Below are 14430 nucleotides of genomic sequence, written 5' to 3'. Positions count from 1 at the left end.
ACTACTGATCAGTATTTTATCATAAGTACTTCAGCTTTCCAGCTATCATTGGTTATTGCATTCACCCCTGGAATTTGTCATAGCAAAACTGAAGGCAAAAAAATACACAGGCAATTTGATCCTTAGCTGTACATCAAAAGAATTGAATAACAGTACACTTTCGGTGACTGTGTGACTTTGAAGTTGAGGATTTCTCTCTGTATTCTTTCTACAGGTCTGAGATTGGTCAGTTTTTACTACTGAACTGCCTTTAGTTTTACAATGATATAGTACAGTCCAGCGATGGATATACCGTCAGTGATAGTAATCCCTTGAGCATTAAATAAAATACAGACAAAATGAAACATTTTGGTACAAAAATATAAACATTTATTTCAAAAAACATGACGAGGTATTGGCCTCTCCCAACATTGTAGACAGACAGGTCCATTGATGGACATTGAGCAGTTCCATTTTATGTACAACAACTGTATCTACACATTCCACAATCAAACAATTAAAACATTCTCGTATATACACTTACACAATTGGAAGGTTTTCTGGAATGACACTTTACATAGATACCAAATTTATTTTACATTTTTTGTTTATAAGAATAATGGAAATCATTTGATGAATTCTATCTTTCCTTAATAATAATTGACCCTTTAAAAATACTCCACTGAAAAGCTGGATTCATTTCGAGTAATCCGATTGCTTCATCAATTTTTAGCTCCTTCATCCCTTGAATCACATTTGAACTATTCTAGAATCAAAAGGATGGTACAGTTCATCATAAATTTTTAGGGGTGGACGAGTTGATGTAAGAAAATTACATTCCCCCCCCCCAATACATGACACGACTGAAGCAAATTTTTAAAACCTGTTATTTTTCAAAGTTTAAATTCACACATTTTTGAGAAAAGCTAATTTCATCATATGACTTTCAAGCCTAAATATAGTAGGAAAAATTATATACTAGTCTGGAATGCTTCTTTAGAACAACCAACTTTTAACTAATTTACCCCTGAAATTTCAAAATGGACTTGTTAAGTCTTTGATTTAGAAGGGTCTAAATGTGTCTTCAGGGGTGAATGCTTTCATACAGACACCACTCACGTAACAAGTAAACTACGATTACAGACTTATGTTAATGTTTTATAAAACAACATTCTGTTTATACAATTAAAGCCTTACCATAATTTGTTAACTCACACAAGTTTTGTATGTAAATACAAATATTACATTCATTTGTAGACAAGACATGCACACCTTCTTTTGATTGGATTTAAATAGTTGTAGACAAACAAGAATTACAAAGATTGGAGAAATATGCATTTTCTTTGCACCATATTTTTACAATTTACGTTGGCTAAGCAAAAACAGTACTGTAACAGTAAAAATATTTTCTTGGCAATTTAATTTCGTGTTTTCGTGCCATACAAAGTTTCACTACAATCAAATTTCGTGTTTACAAATAAACCTCTGTATTATACATGTCGTTAAATCATATAACAGCAATTAATTTTTGCGAATTCCCACAAAAATAATCGAAAACAGGTTTGTTTACAATATTCTGTATTTGAATATTACAGAGTTACCTGCCCTTGTGGCAGGTATTACTAATTGTGACGTCATGTGTTTATGAGCATACATCATACTTTTACAATAAAACAAAAGAATGACGTAACAATACTTAGCCACAGGGGTGGTAACTCTGTAATGTGCAAAGAAGGAATATAATTTTTCAAACAAACATGCACATGTGATGATCAATAGTTCAAATCAATCTTATACGCTTAATTGCAATTCTGGATTTTATCCAAGCATTATAATATAGGAATGAGTGAGGAAAACACGAAGGACACAAAACTGATACACAATGTATTAATTGATTATGAAAATGATCGTTTATGAGAAATTGTAGCCTCATTATCAGTATTTCAATAAATATTTGGAAAAAATGTTAATTCATATGGAATCTTAAATAATGAATCTCATCTAATTTTCTTTGATGAAAGTTATAAAGTCATGACTTAAGATGAGATTTACTGTCTTTCTAACTTTGGCTTTGTGTTAAAGACAATGCTTGGAATATTTAGTACAAAATGAATGAACTACATGTATAGAAAATAACTTTACATAATGAAAAGCTTAAAACTATTAAGACACAAAATTTACCAACATTGCTGCCATCAATGTAAAAATAAACAATATTCTCCCTTAAAATAAGGGCTAATAAACAAATATTCAATATATTTCTGCTTCAGGTTACATTTTACATATCATAAACATACATGTTTTAATGATGTACAGTAATGTAATGAAAAGCCTTGCTGCTGATGGCAGTTGAAAATGAAGTGGATGAGATGAGAAAATTCGGACGGATTAATCAGCTCAAAATTCTGATAATAAAATAAACTCTGAAATTCTCTCCCTATATATATAGACCTGTATGTATGTAATGTTTATCCATCTTTAGAACCAAATGATGATATAATTCTAATACACTGAGCAGTTTACAGAACAGGACGAGATGAACATTGTGTAACACTCTTTCCTCTCCCCAAAACAATTCATGGCAGATCGAGGCACGATTAATGCATGCACCAAAATGTTTAAATATTCATGAGAGAGGAACTGTTGGATAATACATGTAACTTTGATTAAAAAAACCTGAGATTTAGAATTGGGTTATGATGGTTGGTTGGGATTTTATCCTATTAACAGCGTTGTTATTTTAGGACGACTTTTCCTGTATGTAATGAACTGCGGTGTGTCAATATCTGCATATTTTGGGAGGCTGTGGTATATTATTGTTGTGTCTCTTTGTAATAGTGTTTAGTTTAGTGTAGGGGTTTAATGTCTTCACAATAAATCTATGGGTACAAGTTGTAATAGTGGAACTCTGGCCTTTTTATAGAGCTATCTCACTGTTGTAATAGTGGAACTCTGGCCTTTTTATAGTGCTATCTCACTGAAGCATGTCACCAAAGACACCGAACAGCACACCCCACCCAGTCACATTATACTGACAACAAGCTTAATGTCCCATTATGTCTGTATGGTAGAGAAGCTATGGTATATTTGTGTCTCCTTGCAATAGTTAATGTACATCTCTCACTTATAATTATTTATAGTGCCAACGATTCACCGAAGCATGTCGCAATGACAGAACTGCTAAATTAGGTAGCTGCGACATGCAAAAATTGGTGATTCCGACAGTAACATCCTATATATGAATTTGTTTACTTTATACACATAAAACAAATCCTTATTGCTATAAATAGAATTACAATAGCAAAAAGGTCAATAGGTGATATATAAGTCATGTGACTAGGATTATCAATATTGTGTAGATATTTTTATGAACACTTCCTGTTGGACATTTGGTGAAAAAATAAAACTGTATTTCACTCGCCGATAAGTTTCAAAATTCAATATGGCACATTCTCAAAAAGTATTTTACAGAAGTTGTACAATTCACATCACTTTTTCTTTACACAATTAGAACACTATCATACAATTGTACAAATAATTCACATTCAACAAGGTCATTCATATACACAATCTAATGAAATAGATATATCTTGGTAAAACAATTATATACCCTTAGAAATTCATATTTGCATTTACACTACAGGCACTTGGTACAAAACCAATACTAAACTCATACACCCCTAAAATTTCATAATGGACTGGTCTCCTCTTTGATTTAACAGAGTCTAAATGTGTCTTCATGGGGTGAATGAGTTAATTCATCCTGTGTCTTTCATACACATGGTAAACATACAATATTATGGCACAATCAAATCTTCGTAAAAAACTGATTTTGAAAAAATTATTTAATTGACTTGTAGTGGTGTTTCAGACTGATTTCCAAATCATTAGGACATTTTGCGTTTTTACAAAATTTTGATAGGACATTCTCTATTGGAATGATTAAGGATTTTTAAAAACATAAAATTTAGCCCCAATCTGAATCAGTTGTAGTAATTGCAATACTAATTACATACAGAAAATATGATCACTCATCTGCTTAATCATATTTTAGAGCATATGATGTAAGGCACTGCACTGGAAATACAAACTTCTGCAATCTCATATTATGTACATTATCAACACCATTCAAATAAGTTTTTTTTTTTTTAATTAATACAACATGTTTACACCTAATAATGAATGCACATTGCAATCTCACTTCATCAACACAGCTACTTATCATTTATGTACTCAAAACACAATATGCATTCATCCACACATATAAACTTCACTCTCTCATGATCAGCAAATATACAGCTTGTTTTAAAATCTGACAAATCCTTCGCAAACACCAAGAGAACAATTTGTTTTACAAACACTGAATAAATGCCAAGAATGTAGATGGATTTAGTATTGAACACTTTGATTGCATTTATAATGCAAATAGTTTTATAAATGCCACAAATATCCCAACATTTACAACATAATACCTCCATTGTAATTAATCATTATATACACACCCATTCCTCACATACCAGTAAAAGACAATTCCTCATAGGTATTAATATGAGACACATCAGTTAATCTAAATCAAGTTCCAGACAAACATCCCACTTAACGTTTGGGACCCTAACATTCAAACTCACAAAACCTTAATCTTTGATGAATCAAAAATTTACTCCGAAGCTTGCTAGCTTCTTAGAAAGCTTATCAGCATTTCAATTTTGCATACAGTCTTATTTCATTTATACTAAATGGCTTTTAACTACTTATATATATAAAAAAATAAATCAAAAACAATATTGAACACATTATCAATCAATATACAAAAAATATATATTGAGTGCACATTTCATGTATAAAATACAGCAAAAATTTTATATAAAAACAACACTTAACAGTAGAAATATTTAACAAAGAGCTGTGCTCCCAGCACAACTGGTAATAATCAATTTTTATTTATTTTCATACTAAATTGGATGTTCTGATTGGCAGATTCTTTTTCTTCATACTACTATGAAGAAAAAATCCGAGAATGGCGGGACATTTCAACATTATGACGTCACAATAGAGATGTCAATGTTGTGTATTGATTTGGAAAAAAATAATCCATTAGAAAATTAGTTATAAGCATTGATGTCACTGTTTTTTAACTTCATCGGGTTATGAAATAAATTTTGTCTCCAAATTTTTGTGAGAATCTGCAACACCAATCCGATTCACACAGTTTGCAAACAACGGAAAATCTTATGTTCTATAAATAGTACATGGGAAGTTTAATTTAATCATTCACCCCTGAAGTTAGAGTTGGACTCTTCTAAATCAATGACAAGAACAGTCTACTATGAAATTTCAGAGATGAATGAGTTAACAGTTAATCCTCTATGAAATAACAATACACAGTGAGAAAATTATCAGATGTTGAATGTCAATCGTTATTTTGACTTCCGATAATAATGGCACTATCAGACTTGAATCACATTACCCGGTACACCTACCTAATCATACAGTCACTGATAAAAACTCTCATGGAAGACTTAGTATAACAAGTGAAAACTGTGTACTTATTCTCAAGTTCAATATACAACTTGTATTATTTTTGGTTACATCATTTTTAATCTTATGATTTACATGTAGTAAGAAAAGATAAAAAAAAAATTGTATCATACAAATGATATATAGAAGTCAGTAATAGTTAGATCAGACATGCCCGTTACTTGGCATTTCCTGTTTCATCAACATGTACCTCATCACTTCGTCCCGCGATGAACTCACTCGGTCCGACGTGGCGGGAGCTGGTGACCCCGAGTGTCTAACGTCTGTACTCTGTGGCGACATCGAAGGAGGATAAAGCAGACCCTCTTGTCTGGGAGGGACATGTGACCTTGACACTTGTGGTGACTCTGACCTTGACCTTTCCCTATTGAAATCTCGATTTATTTCCGGTGAATAAGGCTGAAAATTTCCTGGCGGCATCATACTTGGACCAGGAAAGGGATACATCTGAGCCCCTGCAGCCATCGAGGCTGCCATCGCCATCTGCATCTGGTGAAGCTGTAGTAAATACATTTGTTGAGGGTCAATTCCTAAGTTTGGCATCAAAGGGAGGTAATTTTGATCTGGTGGAATGACTTTGTTGTTATTTTGACGTCTGCGTCTCTTCTGTTTGGGTTTATTGATAGGGGATGCCGTGTCGGAGCTTAAAGCATCACTGTGATAAAGTGGTGCTTTGGGGGATAGAATGTCGTGTGATGCTTGATGACCAGGAATGTGGGAGTTATCTCCCCTGGTCTGACTGACATTTCCGTGACTATGACTGACGAAGTGATCATCCGTTGATGATGTAACATCCTCCTCTCGTGTATTATCTGGGACTTTCCTTTTATATGACCTTGACATTTTATCCTCGCTCTCTAAACTAGACGATCTTGATCTTGAGATTTCACTTTCCAGTGACGACACTGTTGAGAGACGGTCAGAGTTCATGGGAGATGCAACTTCATTCAACCGTGTCATTGGATGGTCAAAATGACCTTGCCTGCCAGCACTGATAGTGTTCTGTTGAAGGTCATGTGATGAAATCTCTGGGTTAGAGTTCACATGAATATCTAAGGCAGTAAATGATGATTGCATGGACTTCGGTGGAAGATGTAAAGTGTCTCTATAATGTTGACTAGGTGTGGTTTTAGGACGAGATTCCTCAGCGGAATATCCAGTGTGAAATTGGCGAGGTGTTGTTTCTTCACCACTTTTGGGATGGAAATCTGATCCAAGGTCGCTTCTACGAAACTTTCCATCATAAAGTTCAGATTCAGTTTTCATATATGACTCACTACTAGAGTTTGGGTTTCCTTCATGACTTGGAGGGTTTGGATGTGCTGGATTCTTCAAAAGATGTTCAATTGAATATTTTGGTTTTACATTGTTACAGTCAGACTTTTTCTGTTCCTCTTGTTCCCCCAAGATCCTGACTCCATGACGATGGTCAGCCCTGATGTCTTCCATACTTTGTGACATCTGGCTGCATTCTTCTTTAATATGCCTCGAGAAATCTTCACATGAAGGAGTGTTGTTGTCGACGGAGCGCTGTACAGGCGAGGTTTTGTACGAAAAGTCTGTTGAATTAACATGGTTATCGTCCTTGACACCATAGTCATGCTGTTGATCACTTTCAAGAGGAGATAACTCTCCTGGCTCTGTATCTAAGTCTGACTCCATAGTATCAGATGCAGTGCTCTCCTCCTGTAGATCCTTCACTCGAGGATTTGCGACACCTTCTTTTCCTCTAAATAGACCAAGGCCTTCATCACCATCAAATTGGTAAGCTTCATCACAGCCAACCGACGATATCTTCCCGTTCATATTTTGATATTTCCACAAAGCCTTAATGTTTGAATCATCCAGTTTGTTTTCTCCCTGTTCATCATGTTTTTTTGGTCTTGGTAACAGATTATTGTTATCTCTGGGTGACAGTGATGGTGTGCCAATTACGGGCTGTGGTGATCTGTGTGTGTCATTCGGGATGGGTGATCTGTGTGTATCATTCTGGATGGGTGATCTGTGTGTATCATTCTGGATGGGTGATCTTGCTGGCGAGATACCATTACCGTCCTCCTCTGTGATGGGGCTATGGACTGGGGAGCCAGACGACTGGGATAAATCACTTACTCCAGTCAAGGGACTGGGGGTGCCCCTTGAGCCCTGACATATCCCTGGGTACAAGGCCTGGATTTCGGCCTGTGTACAGACATCAGTGTCGTCTTCCCCTGTTTTCTGTGTGTGCTGTCGGACGTGTTTGTACAGGTGACTTGTCTGTGCGAAATCTTTACCACAGATCTTACATCTGTACGGCTTGTCTGTGCTATGCATACGGGAATGTATCTTCAGGTGATGGCGATGAATGAAAGCTTTGTCGCATACCTCACACTTAAACGGACGGAGACCAGAGTGCATCTTCTTGTGTTGTCGTAACACACATGCCTTACTGAACGATTTACCACATACCTCACAGGTATGAAGTTCTGCCGCGCTGTGTGTCTGTACGTGTCGCTGTAACTCTGCATTATCACGGAATGATAAACTACAAACCCCACAGCTATATGTTCTCTCGCCTGTGTGGGACCCGATGTGCATCTCCAGGTAAAACACCTCGTTAAAGGTACGCCCGCAGATGTGACATTTGTAAGAGTTGCCGTTGTGTACACGTAAATGCCGGCGTAAATTGTTGTACTGACTGAATTCCCTGTCGCACTGTTCACATTTATATGGCATATCTCCCGTGTGTGTCTTCCTCATGTGGCGCTGAAGCTCGTAACTGTCCAGAAACTCAATCTTACAGATCCCACAGACACACACCTTAGTGCTGTGTAGCTTCATGTGGTTGTGGAAGTTACCCACCTGAGAGAACTTCCTGTTACAGACTTTACACTCGTAGATCTCCACAACAGACTTGCTCTTGTCTTCCTGTGCATCAACGGCCTTGACCCTGGAACGACGGTTGACCTTTGTTGCCTTCACAGGACCAGGTTTGCTTTTCATGAAGGGAGACATCTGCTGTTGGAAGGACATGAGACTCTGCTGCATGTCCGTAGGCATCATACCGTAGTTAGATATCGGAGGTGACGCTCCTCCCCCATTCATCATCATCATCTGCTGCTGAAGATGAAAAGGAAAAGGCAAACTTTTAAACCTGTCCGCTTCAGATCCTGCCGGAAGACTTTGGGGATAACCTTGACTTTGAAGTTGATGACTTTCACTCTGAGACGATGGCAGCTGACCTTGGTTGTGGTAGTGACCTTGACCTTTAGTCCGACCTCTATCATCCAACAGTTGATGGTTACTATGCGGAGACTGACTACTGGAGACATACACATTATTCTCCCTAATATTGTCATATTTGTTCTCCTCCTGTGACATATTGTTACCAGAACAATCAATTACTAGTCTATCTTCGGCATCATCGTTATCAGCCTGGTTATCAACTGAGAACGGTCCCCTCTTTACTGTTCCATCAACTGCTACTTTTTTCAAATCACTCTTGTATCCTTTTTCGAAAGTGGTGTGATCATAGGGACGATTTTGATGTTGGAAATTACCCAGAGTGACCTCCCTTTGCTGTCTCTTGACTCCAGTTACCTCCCCTTCCCTTAAGCCTTGTAATTTTGTGGTTGACAAGTCCAATGCTTCACTCGGGTTTGCAAGTGGCTTCGAAAGATCCAGAGCAACGCTTTGTGAAGATTTACGATAATGTTTGGATAGCGGACTTGGCTCACGTGACTTGTTCAAGACTGGCGATTCAACCCTATTTGAATGTTTTAGGTTCAATGCCAGTGGCTCGACTGGGTAAGGATTGGCGAGCCGTTCTGCAGTTTCCAAGGCGATGCCAGCATGTGTGTATGCGATGTGGTGATGGAGTTGGTAAGAGGATTGGAACTGTAGATCACACTTCCCACAGCGAAAAACATCTGGAACATAAATAAAGTCTGTCTTAGACAATCCTACAAAATCATTATCCTATAGGGCCTTTTTTCTAGTTTTGATAATCATACATTATCGTACATGGCCTATTTTCTAGTTATATGATATGCAGAATCGTTGAGCATACCTAGTTTTTTACAGTGCTCACAAAAATCATCTTCACATGTCAGGCAAGATAATCCATTATACTCCTTACTAGCAGTGACAGAATCGGCCACTTTTAGGGTACTTTACTACTGCTGCCAACTAGTGGCAAAAATTTTCATGACAGTTCCGTAACTGGTCTTTGACATAAATTCTGACCAATAAGAGTGTTTGTTTCTTTCTTGAAGGTTGCTTATTTAGCGTTACTTTCGCTTTAATTTCAGTAACGCTGTTGATTTGTAAAGGGCGCTCTGATTGTGCTGTCAATTCTCACTGCAGCCAATCAGTGCGGAGGTTTCCCAGGCACCGGAAAAGTGGCCATGAGTCAAGAGGCCGAGGGAACATTGATGTATGTCGGTATTGCTTAGCTTGGTAGGTGAAGGTGACAAAAAAACTTTGGATACTATTTTGAATGTTACTGGGACTAATAATATTATCTTTATAAACCTTTAGGAATAGTGATTGGTCATCTAGTAGTGTTAATTAAGAGAACAAAGTTGAAACAGAGAAAACTTGACTGTATTGCATAAATAATACTCACCGTTATCATTACGATTCTCTGTGTCAGACGAAACGTCATCCTCCAGAGGCGGCCCAAGGTCTCCCATTACCTCTAGTGGAGCTCCCTTCATACTGGTCTCCATCACAAATCCTGGAAAGGAATTAATTATGTAATCAATATACATAGAATTACGAAATCAATATACAGTTGTATTCAATAAATGTATAAAGCAATTTTTTTTTCCAATTTTGGATGCTTCTGCTCTTACAATAACAGTAATTTGTATCACGATTTTGAAAACGGTGAGTCCCAATCAAAGTCAGCTTGTTACAAAATATATACAAGCCCTTTCAAATGCATGTTAAGGTTCTATGTATACTGTATTTTTCCTAATAAGGGCGCCAGGCGTTACTTGAAACCAATTTTAGATGTTTTTGATCGCTACTTTCGTTTTGTGACAGATGGGAACCGACAACAGCATAAAACAAAATGCTTAGAAATGATAACATTCCTGTTATTTAGGAACCTATGTCATAGCTATATTCAGTAAGTATTCATAAAACCTGTATAGACATCGCTAAAATGTTGTTGCCAGTTACATTAGTCTTCATCTTCACATGTGTGTTGGACATTCAAATGACATGTTTTGTTTTGAACATGGTGTTCTCACTGTTTCTATGTGTAAACATTTGGCTAAGATGTTCTAAGTTGTCCAATGCTATAAATTAAGTTATTATACAGATAATTTGCCAATCTGCTTTAATTTGATCACCAAAATAAGGAAAGTTAGTTTACACTAAGGTGTTAATTCTTTCAATTGTTATTTTCGTATCCACGCTTCGATGGCAGTGTTGTGAATTCTTCATAAAAAATAATAATGATAAAACATAAATTATTGAATTCAAGAGATGTAAAAAGAATGATAATTGATTTCGTTTTCATTACGGGTCGGAAATATGTAAAAATACGAATATATTACATTAGGATCAAGGCTACTGAGTATGTAGATGTGAATCCCTATGTCAAAAACGAAAGGTAGGCTAATTGAGTCAAAATCATAAATCACTTGATTAAAAACAAAAACCCAGGAGGGAACCAAATTCAAATGTATCGCTCTTACAGATTAGAAACTGGTTTTTTGTTAATCTCAATTTTCACTTATTTGACAATTAGAATAAAAGTAAGTGAAAATACTTTCCAAAGTTTATTTTGAATTACAACCATACAATGATTTTCAATGCCGATATTGATGTTTCAAATATGCTATCCAGATACATCAGGTTCAATGAATGACAAATGTTGAATTTATATGAAAGGTATAGTGCCTAATTGGCACCTTTTGACCTCGCTCTATTGCCGGTCTAAGGGCCCCGGGGGGCCCGTCAGCCCTGATCATTATGTACAATTTAGTCAAATCCCAAGCTTTATTGCATTGTATGCAATGTATTGCATTATAAGTTTGCTCTTACAATTCATCTTTTGCTAAAATCATCTAACAGACCTGAAGAAAGTCCGTTGTAATATGGAAATAGCTGGAATAATGACACCCTTTTCCAAAGTAGACCCCACCCTTCAGGCCACCCAGAGTGGTAACATCATTCTAAATCCACACCCCATCATTTGCAAAATTTTGAACCTAAACCTATGGCAAGGATGTAACCATTGCTAAATGATTGAGCAGAAAAAGTCATTTATTACATGGATGGGGAATTGACACTTTTGACCCCGCCCCCTCAGATTCATTGGGGACTACTTAGGATGTGTATCTTTTCTCCCCTAACTGGGGGTCAGCCCCAATATTTGCACAATTCCTTAATCACCAAACACTGTAAGGATTGAGTGGCTTTCGCCCCGCATGTATTCGATGGAATGCTAAAAAACCCGGTTACTTTCCCCTCGGCACTTTCAGAGAAACACGAAAGTCTATAAAAGTGGTATTTTGCTCCTGCTTAACGGTCAATAGCCAAAAGTGGACACAATTTTGACCAGTCCCCCGTCAGTATAATGGACCCCAGCATTGGGGGTGTTCAGCCCCATCATTTCGGCACAATTTTGAATCCCCACCCTATAAAGAATGCTAAATTATTCCACTATATGGGTGCATAGAATGAACTTAGTTTCAGAAAGATTACCTGACAGTTTCCAGATGTAAATTGTAGCCAAATTGGCCTCTTTTGACCCCGCCCCTCATGGCCCATTGCATGGGGGGTCAGCCCCAGATCATTTTGTACAAAATTTCTGTATCCCCAGGACCTTGTAAGGATGCTACCATTGCAATTAACCAACATGCTATACCAATGCTTGGTTTCAGAGAAGAACATCCTTTATATAACAGCCAAATAACCCTTTTGGACACCCTGAACCTCATCCCACCCAAACAAGGGTCATGTCACCTTAACCATATAGGGGGATCAACATTTGTACAATCCAACACAACTTTTAACATCCCCACTCAACTATATCTAAGATTACTACCATTGCTTATGATGCTATCACAACATGCTTTGTTTCCAACAGAAGATCAATGTCTTTATATGACCATAAATACAACATTGACCTCATTTGGACCCCAGCCCCTCAACACAGGCCCGGGGGGGTTAACAGCCATTAAAACAATCAATTGTACATAGGTATCATTTTACTGAATCCCATCACCTATAAGGATGACTACCATTCTAACATTATGGGTGCATACCAATGCTTGGTTTCAGATAAAAGTCGTTTAGACATGAAATGGAAAGATATTGATAAAATAGACTACAACCCTAATTTGACCCCGCCACCTTCAGGCCCCCTAAGCTGGGGTCAGCCAACATCATATTCAGTAACAAGTTTTGAATCCCCAACCCTATAAAGATTACTAACATCATTGCATTATGACATGCTATACTCATGCTTATTTAAAGAGAACAGAAGTCGTTTATATGGAAATCAGCAAATTGACACCCATCACTTGACCCCGCCCCCTCATAAACCCGGGGGGGTACAGATGACCCATACATATTTGTATGACACCTAAATTTTGAATCCACCACCCTCATTAAGGATGCTACCAACAAGTCATTTATATTGGGTGCTCTAACCAACTTGGTTTCAGTAACAAACAAGTCGTTTATATCAAAGAGCCAACAAATAAACATTGCCCTTTTTGACCCCGCACCCTACAGGGGGTCATCTAAGGGTCCAGCAACATCATTTAAGTACACCCCAATCCCCACCTATCTTACATGCTACCATTGCATCTATGAGTGCTAACTCAACATCATGCTTAGTTTCAGACAAAGAACAGTCACTTATATGGACAAATAGCCAAATTTTACCCCATTGACCCCGCCCCTCAGGCCCCCGAGTATAGGTCAGCCCCATACTCGAGTTTGTACAATTATTGAGAAAAACCCTATACGAGTGATTCGTTTACTCCTTGCATTATGGGATGCTATCCAAAAACAAAAAATGCTACCTGGTTTAATGCTTGTCAGGAGAAAAGTCGTTTAAGGAAATACACTAAAATTGACCCACTTTTGGCCCAAGTACCTCAAGAGCCCCTGAGGGGTCAGTAAAGCATCAAACATTTGTACATTTTCGTTCATCCACGTTCTCGATGCAGTTATTGCCCATAAGGAATGCTATAAAATCAAAATTTGTTGAAATCCGAATTATTGCAGGTATGGATGAGATGAAGAAGATGATAGTTGACGGACATTACGGGTTCAAGGCAACGGACGGACGGACAGATACGGGACGATATTACATTAGGCTACTGAGTATGTACGTCAGGACGCCTATGCGAAAAACGCCACGGTATGGCTAATTATTGAGTCAAAATTCCGTTAAATCAGGTGAGCTTAATACATAAAAAATCTATAGGCCTAGAACCAATTAAATTGTAACTGCTCTTACAGATTTAAAAACATTTTTTCTTAATCTCAATGTTTATTCTGTATTTGACCAAAATAAAAGTAAACAGTGAAAATATTTTCAAATGGTTATTTATGCCTTACCATGATGATTTCATGCCGTAATTGATGTGCAGTAGTATTTTTGAGATGTCACGTCATTTCAAAATTCAAATGATTTGATTTTTTTACAGTTGCAGTGACTGAATCCTGCTGCACTTCACCTGTAACTCTATTGCTTAATGATAAGGAATGTAAAACTGCTAAAAATGGTTTTATTATCAATCAAACATTTATCAATATATAAGAGCATTATTGATTTATCAATAAAAACAGTTTCGACTTAAATTGAATCTTTTGCTTGTATCTAACTGGTGATTATTCGTGGTCCGATCTGTGAATCGTCAACCTCGAATCGTGGATCGGATCGGATCGCCACATGTTAGACAA

The 14430-nt window shown here is 37.1% G+C and overlaps 1 protein-coding gene across 2 annotated transcripts; it reads right to left on the bottom strand.

The window, feature by feature from the left end:
• Nucleotides 1-342: 342 nt before the first annotated feature.
• On the bottom strand, nucleotides 343-10257 carry LOC138306693 (uncharacterized). 2 transcript variants are annotated; one of them, XR_011205895.1, is made up of 3 exons: nucleotides 10124-10257; nucleotides 2937-9425; nucleotides 343-2892 (listed from the first exon to the last, which is right to left on the bottom strand). XR_011205895.1 is itself a non-coding variant. In XM_069247152.1 (2 exons), the coding sequence occupies exons 1-2, from the start codon at nucleotides 10224-10226 to the stop codon at nucleotides 5662-5664; spliced, it is 3867 nt and encodes a 1288-aa protein (XP_069103253.1). In that variant the 5' UTR covers nucleotides 10227-10257; the 3' UTR covers nucleotides 343-5661. The 2 variants fall into 2 exon arrangements, 1 of the variants encoding a protein (XP_069103253.1); XM_069247152.1 differs by having other exon boundaries at nucleotides 343-9425.
• Nucleotides 10258-14430: the final 4173 nt, after the last annotated feature.

The sequence above is a fragment of the Argopecten irradians genome, chromosome 13 (assembly GCF_041381155.1).
Source record: "Argopecten irradians isolate NY chromosome 13, Ai_NY, whole genome shotgun sequence".
Lineage (NCBI taxonomy): Eukaryota > Metazoa > Mollusca > Bivalvia > Pectinida > Pectinidae > Argopecten > Argopecten irradians.
The sequence above is the reverse complement of the archived record's forward strand: the minus strand, read 5'-3'. Positions and strand labels throughout refer to the sequence as shown.

Excerpts from the sequence above, each read along its gene's own strand:
- LOC138306693 (XM_069247152.1), bottom strand. The coding sequence starts at position 10,226 with ATGGAGACCAGTATGAAGGGAGCTCCACTAGAGGTAATGGGAGACCTT. Across the intron at positions 9,426-10,123 it reads AGAGAATCGTAATGATAACG|ATGTTTTTCGCTGTGGGAAG; the intron begins GTGAGTATTATT and ends TTTATGTTCCAG.